This window comes from Apaloderma vittatum, unplaced genomic scaffold, assembly GCF_000703405.1.
Source record: "Apaloderma vittatum isolate BGI_N311 unplaced genomic scaffold, ASM70340v1 scaffold15239, whole genome shotgun sequence".
NCBI classification, from domain to species: domain Eukaryota; kingdom Metazoa; phylum Chordata; class Aves; order Trogoniformes; family Trogonidae; genus Apaloderma; species Apaloderma vittatum.
The window spans coordinates 571-16,233 of NW_009733619.1; the positions used below are offsets into that span (position 1 = coordinate 571).

Here is a 15,663-nt window from a genome sequence, read left to right on the forward strand (position 1 = left end):
TCTGGACCCACTCCAACAAGTCCACATTTTTCCTGTGCTGAGGGCTCCAGCGCTGGTTGCAGTGCTCCAGGTGGGGTCTTGCTAGAGCAGAGTAGAGGCACCGGATCATGTCTCTCAACCTGCTGGTCATGCTTCTTTTGATGAAACCCAGGATGCGACTGGCCTTCGGGGCTGTGAGTGAGCACTGTCGGGTCACGTCCAGCTTTTCATCCACCAGTACCCCAAAGTCTTTTCCTGCAGGCCACATTTATATGTGTTTTCAGTGTTGTGTGTCTTCTCACTGAAGGCCCATGATAAAGGTCCACATGGCTTAGCTCGAGCCATGAGTCATAAGGCTTGAGCCAGTTGTGAACAGTCCCTAGGAAGGTGGGGCTGGGAAGGTATGAACGTGTTATGTCCAAGGCTTGCTTGCTTTCCTCCAGAAAATGTGTCCAGGTGTCCCTCACGCAGCCTGGTGGAATAACTAATGCACAAGCTGTTAAGAATTCTGCTGCAGGGGAAGTCTCATAAGCCTGGAGAATCTGGACTCATGGCAGCACCAAATGGTTGTATGAAGAAATTAAAATCCATTTAATCCTTTGCAAAGTCCTTATTGTTTTCAGCTGCAATACTTATGATCATGGCTGCAAATAAGGACATGACTTTAGAGATTAGGGTGAATCTGTGCAGGACATGCTGGGCAAGGGCATCAGCCAAACAAGGCAAAAATTAGAAATGCCTAGCACCACCACTGTGTGCTTGCTGCTGGGCCTGAGTTTATAGTGCCCAAAGTTCAGCAGCCTGCATGAAAGCCGGCGGTATCTAGCATTCACTCGCTACTTCTTTTTCTTTAGAGCACCTTGAGAATGACAAGGAAGATCTTCACCAACACCAGGGAGCGATGGAGGCAGCAAAATGTCAACAGCGCCTTTGCTAAGCTGAGGAAACTCATTCCCACCCACCCGCCAGACAAAAAACTGAGCAAGAATGAGACACTCCGGTTAGCAATGAGATACATCAACTTCCTCGTCAAGGTCCTGGGAGAGCCAGGCCTGCAGCAGACAGCAGTGGCAGCACGGAGCAGCATCCTGGGGTTCTTCCAGCAAGCCCCACACTTGCAAAGCGTGGAAGAACTGACACTGATTGAAAATCGTGGTGTCTCCTCTCCTGGTATGAGTAGCAATATAGTAGAGTGTTGGTCAGAGACATCATCTCCCTAGCAGACAAGGAGATGTGCAGTCTTGGTGTTAGTCTGGTAGTCCTCGTCTTTTTGCAGAATCTGTGGGTTGCTCCTTTACGTATTGTGATTATTTGTTTATATTTATTACTGGTTTATTTGGTATATATTTTTATTTAATAGGAAAGGAGATCTTTGGTCAGCCAACAACTTAGAGGACCAGACAGAGAACTTGCAGCCCCCAGGAACAACTCACTATTGTTATAGCAGAGTCCAAGCTAGAAGGGCTTTCTGCCCTGATCTCCTCCAAAAATCAGGCCATATAAATTAATCCGGTGTTTCTGGCAAGGAAAGAGATTATACTCCTACGCTATTTCAGTGAAACACTACTGAGCTCAAGAATGCTGACTGCACAACAAATTTTTTGAAGACAGACAAGGCCTCAGTAGTGAAAGATTTTGACAGTTGTGATATTTGCCACAGTCCTCCACCAGTAGTTCCAGAGAATAATCGCACTCGTTCTCTAGCCTGTGTATCTTATTTCCAGCTTGATTGTTTTTCGAACCTGGCTACATTTAACAGTTGGATTCAGTGATCTTAAAGGTCTTTTCCAACCTAAACATTTATACTATTCCATGATCTTTCTCCATCAGACTGGTGGGATTCCTAGTGTCAGAGCAAAACACTATTAAACAAAACTAAATATTGGGTTAAAGTGAAAATGTCAATTTAAAATAAATGAGTACATAATTGTAGATGAATTTCAGCAGGTTCAGTAGGCAGGATGAACCTGCTCCATAGCCCTGACAGCGTGCATGTGAAGGAGTCTGGTCAGCTATGCTCCAGCTACCTTAAAACTCCATCCAACAGGCTGGAGGCTAAACATATTTGCTTTTCAGCAGCTGTAGCAATGGGGGAGGTCCTGTTTTGGGAGTGAGGTTCCAGGAGAAGAGGGTTAATGATGAACTGTGAAAACCTTCATGGAAACACTAGTGAGCAATGCTCCTTCCCTTGCTGAGGTGCATAAGCAGGAGCAAGCTGGAGCATGTCTGGGCCTGGTAGAAGGTGCTGGACATGCACACTGCTGACGCACTGCAGTGCACCACAGCACAAGGCCTTAGATATCGAGTTCCTGAACCAGCCCTGCTTTTGCTGCTGTGGAAGGCAGAACCAAACTGCACACATCCTTGCTATCACCTGTAAAACCTCGGTGCTGTGATGCTGCGCTCTGTGAAGCTGGACTCATGCCTGCCCCAGGTGAGATACCAAGACAATGTACAAGACTATGGGTATGCTGCCGTGTACCCAGCTGTCTGCCTTTAAATTCCCCACTTTTACCTGCTGGAGTTGAGGTTCATTGATCTGGACACTGTCCCAAATGGGCTGATGAAGCAAGGACAAAGAAATTGGTGTAAATGTCTTCCACTTGACTGAGTGAGTCAGTTCCCTGTAGGGAATGCCCATCACCATGCCGTAGTTATTCAGATGATGAGTAGGATGAAAAGAGGTTTCATGAAGGTGACCATCGCAGGTTGTTGCCCACAAATCAATTTAAGTTCCTGATTGATTTATAAACTGTGCTAGCAAAGATCTGGACTGCTCATGGAAGTTATAAAGCTGCCTAGAGCAATGGAAAAAAATGACACCAAGTTTAAGTAGAACTGCTTCATGATCAGATCCTTCTCCTACTGACATAGGTGGTTTCGATTTCCATGTGGACCCAGGGTACATGTCAATGCTTAGAAAAGACACCACTGGTGATGAAATGAATCGCCCATGTGCAAGGCATGTCCTTGGGATGTTTCTTTTTATTCATGAGATGATGAGCTGCCCTCAGGAAACAGAGGTAGGGTTTGTGCACTTAACACACACAGCCCTTCTGCATGAGGACTACAAGGGGATTTGGGACCCAAAGCCTTTCAAAACCTCACCAACCACTAGGTGCACCAAAGAACTGGGGCTGGCTCCTGCTAAGCATGTATTGGGCTGTCCTGTGCATTGACAAAGTCCAAGGTTTGACAGGAGCACAGCTACTCCCGTCCAGGGCTGGTGCTGTAAGGTACAAGTGTGCCAGTGGACAGATTTTGACCAAAAAACCTCCAAACAAACCCCAAACCTGAAATGGTTGATGGTTATCTCATTTTGTTTCTGAACACTGCTGATCTTCAGTGGGAACTGTCAGGGCTGAGGACTGCACTGGAAAGCAGTGGAAACTGCTAAGAGCCTTTTGCATGGTTCATGAAACCAGCACTGCTTTCTCTCTGCCTCTGCCTACTGTAATGTTACTGAATCGAGTTAGACTCTCTTCTGCACAGCACCTCAAAGGTAATGAACCAAATCCTCCTCCTAGATTTCTGTTGACTTGCTGGGAGTTAGAGCAGGATAAATTAGCCCAAGTAAATCAGCTCTTATCGGTGAGGTGTAGTGGTGTTATTTGGCCTACCAGCCACTTGCTATCCTAGGAAACACATGTCACCAAAGCAAGCCAAAACATCTTGTGAGCAGAGTTATTGTCCAAGGAAGAGGAAGGAAAATGTGGCAATTCTGTAACATAACCTGATTGGTTTATTCTGTACCCTAAACCCTTCCCTTCTTGTTATTGCGTTGATTAATATCAGTGTTTTCTTTGTTCGCATTTCCACTGAGGAGCTCCTTCCTCTCACGTTCAGCATATATTTCACTAGATCTGTCTACCAAAGATTATTTTTTTGGGGATCAATTTTCTTTTTGTATGTAGTGGATTTCTTATCTGTATGATCATGAACAACTACGGTGTAACTGATCACATTTTGTGCTATACGATGCTATTTAACGTTTAATATATTCCAAATAAATTATTTAAGAAAGTCATCTTTGTCTTTCTAACTTCTCTAAAATTTCACTTTACATTTGCATAACAGTTGGTAGAAAAACCCAAAAAACAATATAATTTCTAGTAGACGATCATTCTACTGTTTGGCACTTAGGTAAGAATCTTGATGTTAAAAGCAACATTATCACATGATGAAGAATGACAGGAATTCTTCGTTTATTACAGTTTTGTACACATTTTGATTGAATTGTATTTCAGTCTACATACTTAAAAGATTTTGACCAGCTCTTGAGAAAGACAGGTAAATAAAATTTCATTGTGCAACACAGTTGTGTTTGTCTTCCAAATTTTCATAATTCAAAGTATCTTAGCCAACTCTATTTTAAAAAGCAGAAGTCACCCTAAAGAATTAATTCTAACTCTGATTTATGCCTATCATTATCTGGAGTTGCTCATAATAGGCCCAACCTACAGATTCGGGCTGGAGTCCAAATTCAGATATAAAATCTCATCTTGAGAGTTTAGGATGTAAAGCTGCTCTTGCTGAATCCCACCTGGTGGAAAGAATCTAATCCCTAATTGAATATGAGGCTAGGAGAGGGAGAGGAAGCACTAGGATGACAGATGCAAAAGTTGTGAGGAAAAGATGGGAAACCACTGAGACACAGGGCCACTTTCTGTTGCACACCTCACTGGAAGTCTCACAGTCCTGACACTACTCTGTGATACACTGAGAGGGATTTCCACGTATTATGTGCCTGAGAAAGGTATCATCTCAAGAGCTTATATATAAAAGTAATGAAATCAGCACATGCGAGGTTCAGAATATGTATTTGTACTAAGCAAAGCAATGACACCTTAGAGAGGACCCTCTGCTCACAGCAGATAATGCTGAATTAGTTAGTATGCTCAGGATTGTGTGGCAGTGCCTCCTCTGGAAGTGAGCATGGTATAGCCATGCAAACATGTGGCACTGTGGCAAGTCATTTACAGCTGGCTGAAAATGTCACTCCTGTGTTGCAGCAGTGGCAAAGCCTTAACACAAATGACAAAAATGCCCCTAGTCTCAAGGCATCTACTGAGTCTCCTAGTTGTAACTAGCAGTGCTAAATTGAGTTGTGTGAACAGCATTTTTTCCTCTTTCGTAATTGGGTGATGTTTGGTTTTTTTGGTGAGGATATGACTGCCAATGTTTCAAGGATGACCAGCTAAGGTGGTATCTTCTAGAAGCATCTTTGCTGTCTCCTGATACAAAAAGGCATGATGCAAAGCTGAAAGAGTCATGGCTTCCTCCAACCCATGGTACTCCTAACCTGCACAGAGCATGTAAGGTGTCCTCCCATGCCGCTGTAACGCAGAAATCCCAGTGAGACATTCCTTTATTTGGAATTTCCAGCAGGATCGATGGAAAAATATAACTCTACACTTCAGGTTAAATGAGTATTACATTCTTCGGAGGTCAGGAGCTAGGAAACAAGTGCAGCTACCACAGAACCTAAGAGAACTGATGCCAGGAGAGTTGCAAGGCACACTGCCCTTAAAAGCAATCTACACATCACCAGGGACGAACCTGCTGTGCAGACTGCTGTTCATCATACCCACTTTTTCAGTACCTCCTTTGTGGCTATGGAGTGTAATTGAAGTTGGACATTCAGATTGGGTAAGGAAACAGATATGTTACAATCCTGTCTTGCAAGGATGCTCTAATCTTGTGCATGAATTCCAGTGATGGCCAGTCTGTGATTACAGGAAGGGCATATCAGTTGTTTGCAGGGGTTTGGCTGGAGATTCAGTGGATTCAAATCCTGTCTGATGTGAACACACTGCACCTAGCGCTGGACACTGAACAGCAAAGCCCTAGATCTGCATGGTGTCTTGTTTTTTCTGGAGTGTTGCCTATGCTGAGGAAGACTTGTGGTGAGGTATGGGCTCAGCAGCTGTGTTAACTGTACTGACTCTAAATCACTGAGCAGAAGGGTACAATGAGCGTAGCAGAGGGAGACCCATTGGATTTCTGAGCTGGACAAATTACATGGCAGAAGTGCGTTGCTTTAGACCCATCCTAGCATCTTGCTCTAAGCAAGAAGCAGAAGCTGCAGGACTGATGTGTTTCAGAGGCATATGATTCACGAACAGTTTAGTAATTTAACTTTCAGTATCTAACTGGCTTCCACAAATTTCTTTGCTGCTAGGGAATGATATGCAGTGAGCATGGCTGAAGTAATGTGAACAAGGCAGATCTGACTGTTGTTCTTTGAATGCTGAGTGATGAAAGGAGGTGGAGAGAATGGACGACTTAACTACTGACCTATGGGGCAAGGGTCATTTGGAAGGCAGTCTTAAATCTAAAGGTCATGGACAAAATGACAAAGTCCAAATCCGTCCCTTTTCAGGGATGTAATTGTATTTTTAAAACAGCAGGTGCTGAGAGAATCAGAGGGGCGAAGGTGGGTGGAGGAAGCAGCTCAAACAAGTATTTGAGTTACAGAAGGTAGAGACTTCCGTGTGCCTGGTCAATTCACATATCTGGGTCAGTCATCATTGTTCTATACACAAGCTACAGGTAGCACCTTAGCTGCACATTGCAAGAGTTAGTCCAGTTCTTCTCTATACGAAAAAGAGTTGGTTTTATCCCATAGTATTCTGCCCACACCTGCTTGCCATGTGTGCAAACAAATGCACATCCCACCCCTCCACAGTTTTGCTGCCACAGATTGCAAACCCAGCAGTGCACAATGGAGGACCCTGTGATAAGCCTCTTTAAGGAGTGTCTTTTGGAAAAAGGACCCCTCAAGAACTGAGAGGCAAAGAGCTACCCACCTTTCTGTGGGTACCTTTCTCCTGCTGAGCATCAGTGCCACAAAACAGCACTGAACTGGCACAGGATCAAGGGCAGAGTCAGTGAGACACTTGCAAATCTCAGCATGGATTGTATTGGGCCTCTGATACATAGATGTACCACCAACTAAAACATAACCTGTAGATTCCCCCAACTCAAGGCTACACAGTATTAAAGTCAAGCTTTAAGAGCTTTACATTTACTGAAAAGACTCTCAAAACTAAAATGCCTAAAAGCACCTTGAGTGGAGGCTACTAGACCTAGCTAATCACAGAGGCCCAGGCCAGCTAACAGTGACTTGAAGTATTTTGCTGCCCGTAGGTTTAAAGGTGTTTCAGAAGGAGGTATCTGGCCTTGCTAAGGCTTGGCAGTGATTTCTGTAAGATGGAATGGCAAAAAGTGGGTTGCCAGTTGAGAATTTCTGACAGAGCAAGTGAGCCTGGTGGGTTGAACTTGCCAAAGCCTCTCGATGCTGGCACAGCCCGCTTGTGGGAAACTTTCCCACCACTTGAATGGGAACTGAAATAACTCAGTGCTAAAGGGAGCTGCGGACTCTGGCTCTTCCTCCTGAGCTATGCTGCAAACGTTTTCCCTAAATTTTCAAGCACAGAAGAGCAGCCGGCTGCTGTCTGGTGAACATGCCAGTGTGTTTGGCACAAGACAGCCCATTCTCAAAAGCCATATTTCTGCATAGACACATGGAATGCAGATGGGTGTTCAGCATCTCAGATCTGGAACTGAAGAGAGAAATTTATGGCAGGTAACTTCAGCAGCATAATTTTACCTGTCAATTTTGAACTGAATGGCTATGCAGATTACAAAACATATATATATATATATATATATATGCTTGTATATGTATCTACATATCTATCTATCTATCTATCTATCTATCTATCTATCTTACACTTATCATCTCCTTGAAGTCCATGTTGAAATTCACTTATGCAAAGGGAAAACCACGACTTTTTACTTTAAAATCAACATTCTTCTTCTTTTAGACTAAGGAAAAAAAAACCCTAAAAGAATAAAAACAAGACAAATTGTCAGTGGAAGTGAGAGAAAGCATGTAGGATAATTCTCCCATGTCTGATGTAGCTGGATTGAAGCAAGGTAGACTCCTTCTATATTACTTCTCTATACATCATCTACAAAAAAATACAACACCACCACATTTTTTCTGTTAAATCTAATAAGAAAGACAAACTGCCAGTTAGGTATTTCTGAAAGCTTTGATATAGTGACTCCTATTAATTTCAAACGTTTCCCAAGAGTATAGACTGCTGAACTAATACAGACAAGCATTGATTATATGTTTTGCATTATCTAAATCTGCTTTATATTTCCCTTAACAATATAGTTGTTAGTTGCTTATTTCTAAAGTTAAAAAAAAAAGAAAATGCTGTTAAAATAATAGTAAAAAAAGAGGAAAAAAAGGTTCTTCCCTTTTTATCACAACTTAATCAGTTAAATACTTTCAGCAGTTCTTTGCCATGTGCTGTTAAGGTAAATCAAACGAAAGACAGTATTTCTTCTGGAAAACTGCAGGTTCAAGTTAGCCAAGGGCTTGTCATAAACACTGCCTCAAAGCTTGACTTATCCTGACACTTATGTTTGCTTTTATCCTGGCTCTGTGAAGTACTGAAAAAGTCTACAGCTAAGGCTGTCAGTAAGACTCTTGATCTTGAGCACTCAAAACATTTTAGGGTTGTCACGACTGCTTTTTGGGGTGCTTTTCTTGTAGTCTCTGTCCATGCACGCTTAGAAAGACAGACAAGGGTGACTGGTCAGGGAATTCAGCTGGAAGAGCTGGAAGTGTGGAAGCAGCCTTAGAAGGTATCTGAAGATTTTTCTAAAAACAGGCACCTTCAAGTCATTTAATCTCATGTTGCCGGATACATAAGCATATAAAGACCCTAGCTGCTTTTAAAACTTGTGGCTATAGATGTGAGTCTTGATTCCTCTGGAAGGGTTCTTTTCCCAACAAGGGTAGAAAAGAGAAAATTAGACCAGGCACTAAGGCAGTTGAGCAGATAGTTTACTACAATGCGAGCACCTCAGAGAAAATGCCCAGGGGGGAAAAAACCCCCGACAAAACACAAAACCCATAACCCGATCCTCTGCCCCTAGCCAGTTTGCTTTTTCTTATCAGTCTCCTGCAGAGACTCTAAAACTCTTATCTTGATAGGCCAGATTACAAAACTGATCTCTCCGTGATGAATAGGAATCAAACTATGTTTTCCACTGTCAGCAAACCATACATTCCCAGTCCAGATAATTCATAAATACTGCCTCTCCCTCCCAGCTCCACTGTCATCCTTTCTCAGACTCCTTACCCTCCCCCCAATTCATTCCTGTGCTTTAATACCATCTAAGAGTCCTTAGTGACAAGAGGATCTGCTTGCTGTGCAGGTGCAAGTTTTCAGCACCACAGCACAACAGCAATACCAGCCCCTTCTGCCCTCCTCAGGGCTTCTCTTTGTGAAACACTTTTTCTTTTTCTGCCTTTTCAGCTCCATGCTGAACAACCCCATGCAGCTAATCTGATTATGCTAATTTGTACTTCATGAACCTAAAGACTGTAAAGGGATCTGCAGAGGGTGAGCTGGGCTGAGGATGAGGGTGGTGAGGACAAGAGAGAGGGCATGGGGCAGGGGGAGAGAACCGGGGGAGGCACAAACTGTGGATTCAAGTCAGTTAAGAAAAAAAGCCCTCTGTATTGCCAAACAAAGCACACTCTGGGTAACCCCTTGCTGCTCTTGACAATTTAGAGTGTCCCAAACTGGTCTGCACTACTGAGCCAAAAAGGGAGCATGGAGAATTTACAATGAAGGGGCACAATGAGAAGTCTGTTTCTTGTTGAATATTGCTTTTCTTTCTCCTTAACTTAATCCTTCCCAGAATCTAGTAGCTGAAGTATGGTCCACAAATTGTTCATTGCTTGGTAGATACGGCACTAGACGGCTTCTGGGCACATACAACCTCATCTATCCAAGTTGACTGATGCTGCACTTGCAATTTATTGAATAATGGGCAGTGACGCTCCTTCTGCAGGAGCTGACAGCATTCACAGCCTGGTTTTACCAACATTACCTTTGCTACAGCTGGAATTAGTCTGGAAAGAGTCCTGACATGAAACATATAAATGGTATGGAAAAAAATTGTTTTCAAGGTTAAAGCAACCCTATGGTAGAGTTTTGGCAATTGTGGAATTGTTTGCATTGGCAGGGACCACCTGGTATCATCTGGTCCAACCCTCCTGCTCAAGCCATGTCACCTTGAGCTGGCTGCCCAGGACTGCACCCAGTCATACTTTGAATATCTCCACAGACAGACAGTCCACAAGCTTTCTGGGAAACCCATTCCTGTGTTTTACCACCCTCATATTAAAAAAAGATTTTTCTTGTATTCAGATGGATTTTCTTGGGTTTTAATTCATATCCATTGCCTCTTGTCCAGACAGTGGGCAACACTGAGAAGAGTCTGTCTCCCTGTACATCATTTCCTCCCAGTACATATGGGTACACATCGAGAAACTTCCCTTCAACCATCTCTTCTCCAGGCTGAACAGTCCTATCTCTCTCAGCCTTTCCTATGAAAGACATTCCAGTACCTTAACTGTCGCCCTCCACTGGACTTGCTCCAGTAAGCCCATGTATTTCTTCTACTGGGAAGCCCAGAACTGGACACAGCACTCCAGATGTGGCATCATCAGAGCTGAAGAGAAGGGATGGATCACCTCCCTCAACCTGCTTGCAGGACCCCGGCTGTTCTTCAAGATGGTTGTATCAGTGTGGGACCAAGACTGAGTGTTGGTCTAAGTTGTTTCCCAGGATGGTGAGAGCAAGCACAACTCTACCACTGCCTCGGCTAAGTGAATTTGTTACAAATCAGAAGTATATTTTGTCTTTCAAACTGAAAATCGTTGGAGAGAGGCAGCCTGTTTCCACACATAATAAAAGCACTATCTACATACATGCCTGCAGAGGTGACAAGAGAGAGAAGGGGCCATTACAACAATTCCAGGCAAAGATGGGCCTGAGCTTGCTGTCACTAAAACTGGTGAACATTGTTTAATAGCCAAAGGCATATGGGGAAATAACAACTCTCTCCTTAACAACCATTTCCTGTTCTGTGCTCTTCTCAGGCAGAAATTCAGAAGGTTAAATTCTGGGAGACAATTTTTGCCTCTGGTGAAGGTAAATTTTTTGCTAGTGAGAAGGAAAACAGGAGGTGGAGGGAAGGCATTTGCTCTTTACTCCATCTTAAATAGGATGGCTCCCCTTTCTCATGCAGAGCAGACTATTTGTTAAGTCCTGCAACCCTAAGCAGAGTATTTCAGGACACCATTTTATGAAAGCAAATGGAGGATGAAAAATGTATGTCTTAAAGCTGTCATCCCAGGTCTAGTCTGAGGTTCAGCTGCACTTGCATTATGTTTGAAAGAAAGGATTACATGTAGATTATATGATACAGTAGAAAACACGCAGAATCTTTCCAGCATTGCTCTCTATACTCAAGATCTCATTTGCTGAATGTGTAGTGCATAACAATGTATATATCAATATTTAACAAAACTGGCTTTAAACAACACTGTGAATGGTGTGACTAAGCAAAGAGGCATAAAAAATATCAGAAATGTAAGACTAACAGGCTAAATTCAAATATAAAGAGTATGCTTTTAGAAATCACCTCATGCTGACTGCAGCCTCTGTGCTCATAATACGCATGGAAATGTCCCTTGTGTTCCTTCTTTTCCTTGGAAAGCAGAGAAGTTTATCAGATGTGAGCCAAACCGAAGTGGGATTTTTAAGAACTCTTTTATATTATACATAAATACATTTGATTAAACAAATAGCTTGAAATCTGAGATACTCAGTAATCCCAGATCCTATGGTCCCTGAAAGCCAGATTCTGATATCTAATGAACTTTAAAGACCTTGGTTTTTGACCTACTGAGGGCAAAACTCTCTAACAGAGAAAAAACAGTGCATGCAGCAGGACTTACTGAGTAGTTGGAGGCATGGTGATTTGTATCATATGAGACCTCACTGTGTCCTTTATTTCCCTTCTGCAGCAGGTCTTGGGTGAGATCAGGCCGGCGAGGATTTGGCAAAGGAGATAAGCAGAGTAAGTAGCATAATCTAGAGGAGAAGGTCTTGCTCTGTTACATCTTGTCTTTCTCCTGACCTGGGGAAAGACCTTGCCCAGACCACTCCTTTTCGTAACATTTTGTTTATAGAGATAGTGAATTATAATAAGCAAGGATGTTTCTCTTGCTTTGTATACATAGGGAGTTCAATGCAATGGCCTTTGGCCTGTTTGAAACCTCTAAGTAATACTGTGACATACAATACTAATAAAATAACAGTTACAGTATCAGGAATATATGAGGAATGTGTTGCCTACTATCACTGACAATAACCTTGAGATTAGCTAGCAGTGCTTATTAATGACCTAGATTGTTTCAGGAAAAAAAAAACCAAACAACCCCAAACCACAAGAAATTGGTTGAAATAAGCCCACAGTTTTCAGAGTCTCATGTGGATGGAGTGGGACTGCTCAGTTAACCACAATGACAATCATGTAGAGATGAAAGGCACAGAAGGTGTATGAAGCGCAAGCTCTTGGGAACCATGTACACAATGAGAGGAGAGAGAAGCTGCTCAGCGCTTGTTGGAGCTGAACCACAATTCAATACAACGGCTAAAAATTCAACCAGGGAACATTACAGGAGAGTGACACTGCGGCACTCCTGCATGCCATTGTCTCAGCCCATATGTCTGCCAAAGGCAAGTCCCAGCTGTAAGGAAAGACATCTTTTAACCTTGATTGCATCAACAGAGTGCTGGAACCTGTTCCAGTCCTGTGAACAAAGCATCTAATGATATATCTAATGAAATAGGAAGGAGATAAATAAGGTAAGTAAGAGTTCAAGCCCATTCTGGAAATCAGCTCTGTTCAAATAGCATACTGCTAAGGAACAAGATGTGCGAAGAGGATTAACCTAACAATGAAACCCAAGCACAGATCAAAAGAACTGAGCTCTCAGGAGTCTGGTGACCATTTCTAGAAGAGCTACATCCCTGCAGCCAAGATCATAACTTTTGTATGGTGCACCTCTGGCACCTCAATTCAGCTCTACAAGAAGTCATGACTGAGCTTACTGCTCAATAAAGATACAAGATACATGGAGTAAGTAACTCAAGAGCCTGAAGCACATGTTTTGCCTAATTGTGTGGACATGACCAATGGCATATGCTAGTGAGCTCCTGAGTAGAATCAGCAGCCGACAAGCTGCTTCAGTCCCCAGTCCGGCCTTCACCCAGGAACCTACACAAAACTGCTTCTTTAAAGGTTGTAGGAGGAGAAGTTTTAAATGGATTCTTAAGTATCTGTGACTTTAATCTGGTGTGAGGGAGATCCGAGGCAGATGTACATCTAAGCAATGCTACTGCTCAGTTCAAGCAACACTTCCACCTCTCCACTTCACAAACTAGATTGGCATCAACCAGCACATAAGGAAAATAAAAGAAAGTAATGTTGTGTTAGTAGACAAATGGCCATGGGAACTTCCTGTGATTTATTTTCTCAACTAAGTTTTGCAAAGCACTTTGGCAAACAAGTTCATTAAAAAAAATGAAAGGACACAGGAGAAGGTGACATGCTGGGAGGAGATTGTGCAAAAGAATGAGGGTAACAGTAGTGAAACACTAAGCTGAAAGGCATGCGGAGGTAAAGGTGAGATCTGAGTATGTTGGTGTTCATTGAAAACATGCATAAGTAAGGTGACAAAGGTGGGATGAACAGGCAGATTCTCACTGAGAGGTGTACTAAGCCATGACTTAATGCTGAGGATGGCACAGAAAAAGCAGGGAAACTGGGAATGTAATAATAACTATGAAGAGCAGCACTGAAATAAATAGGCAATGTTGATGGATATGCAGTGCTAATGAGAGAGGACAGAGAAGAAGATGTACTGGAATGTCAAAGTAAGCAGCTTCCGGAGGATAACATACTGTTGGAAATTGGGGAAATACTAACAAAGAAGAAAATGATGGAGCAGAGTGGGAACTGGATTGGAAGAAAATTGATGGCAGTATGGCAGATGACTACAAATCACAAACATGGTGGGAGGAGAGCAGACAATGGGAATTGCCATTTTCATATATGGCAAAGATTACTACTTTCACCTGACTTGATTTTGATGCATACACTTGGGTTTGAGAGATCTTATTGGAAAGATAAATAAATTTAATCTAATAATCAATAAAATAGGAATATTTCTAATTTCCTGATTTTGGGAGGTAGAGTACAGATGTATGAGTTTTGAGGCATACTGGTGACTGAAGAAGTCCTTTTTTTGATAAGGCACCATTTTCAAATTACACGTCAATGTCTGTAGGATTCCAGATATTACAAAATAAAACAGTACATAAACATATTCCACATTTAGCAGCAACTTCACCAGCCATGCTTCCACGCTACTTACACTGACCCCCTTTTCAAACAGTAAACTAGCTTAACTGCCATATGAAATGGACACAACAAATGCATCAGGTATGACAGCTCTAGTTCATCTTATCCACAGCTTCTGTAAGATCTAGGGAGTAAGGGGTTACTGAGGTCAAGCCTTGTGGAGATTAAAGATGTGGACATCCACTCACTTTGAAACCTATTCTCTTTGTTACTGTCAATTGCTATGTGGTGGTTTCAGCTTTGCCTAGAATGGACCAAGAACACCTGTCTAATCCAGGATCAGTTACGACTTGCAGCAAGGCAGCCGTCAGGAATAGCTGTCAGGCATGTAATATCCTAGACTTTCACAGCTGTCTCAGAAGTAAAAATGTGGTGACTTCACGAACAGCTGGAAGGTTTTCCGAATTTCCTTCATAAAATATTTGTATTAATTTATCAGTGTCCTCTTGGAAAGGATAACCAATTCTGCAAAAAAGCTCTCCAGTGCATGTGGAAGCTGGGTAGCTAATCAGCAGGTGTCTACAATCATGTGGTTTTTTAAGTCATGCTAATATTCCTTGGGCAAGAGAGTCAGTTTAAGTTTGTGCTTTGTTCTCAGGTTGAGCTTTATGCTTATGCAATAGAACAGAATACTAGTCAGTCCATCTCTAAATTTTTTTGTATGTGTAGTGTGCTCAGCTGTTTTTATGAATTGAAGAATGGTGTGTTCTTCCACTTTGAAATCAGCAACACAAAAAAAAACCTGTGCAAGACACACATTGACGTGTACCTAGCTCACAGAGTAAACCCACCCTTTCACACTGTCACAGTTCTCTCAGTATCAGCTTGCTTGGTCCAAGGACGAATGAGATTATTTCAGGGGTGCTTATCCTCTGTTATCTTTAAGTTACTCCTGAAATGTCTGGGATAGCTACTCTATTTATTACACATACTATGTTCCTTGATCCGATTTCTCTTTGGTGGGTTCCTGTCCTATGCTCTGCTAAGATGCCACCCTGAATGAATAGAAACCTCAAGAATCTCTCCTTGGTTATCAGCAAACTTAGAGAAACTATTCTTATTTCCTGCTGGTGCGGGAGGCAGAAAACCAACCAGAACCTCTTTCTAGTTCAGGTGCATCAGCTAACACGTTTCCCATGTAACTGCTGCAAAGGATGCTTGTGGAGATCCACCTTCACACTAGCTCCCTCTGCTTTGGAAAACAATGTTTCAGGTGCACTGAAGAGCCTCTGAAAGAGGGTGTGGTATGTATTTGAGAACCTGAATAAACATTCAGGTAGCTATTGCCCATCTGCTACAAGAGAGCACCAGTATCAGTATCACTGCTGGCATTTAGAACTCCAGTCTGTCTACGTGAGCTGCAGGTACAGCAGTAGC

General features: G+C 42.6%; 1 protein-coding gene across 1 annotated transcript; it reads left to right on the forward strand.

The window, feature by feature from the left end:
• Window positions 1-845: 845 nt before the first annotated feature.
• On the forward strand, window positions 846-1,199 carry TAL2 (T-cell acute lymphocytic leukemia 2). Its single transcript, XM_009875983.1, has one exon. It carries the CDS (start codon window positions 846-848, stop codon window positions 1,197-1,199), a length of 354 nt encoding a protein of 117 aa, XP_009874285.1.
• The last annotated feature ends 14,464 nt before the right edge of the window (window positions 1,200-15,663 follow it).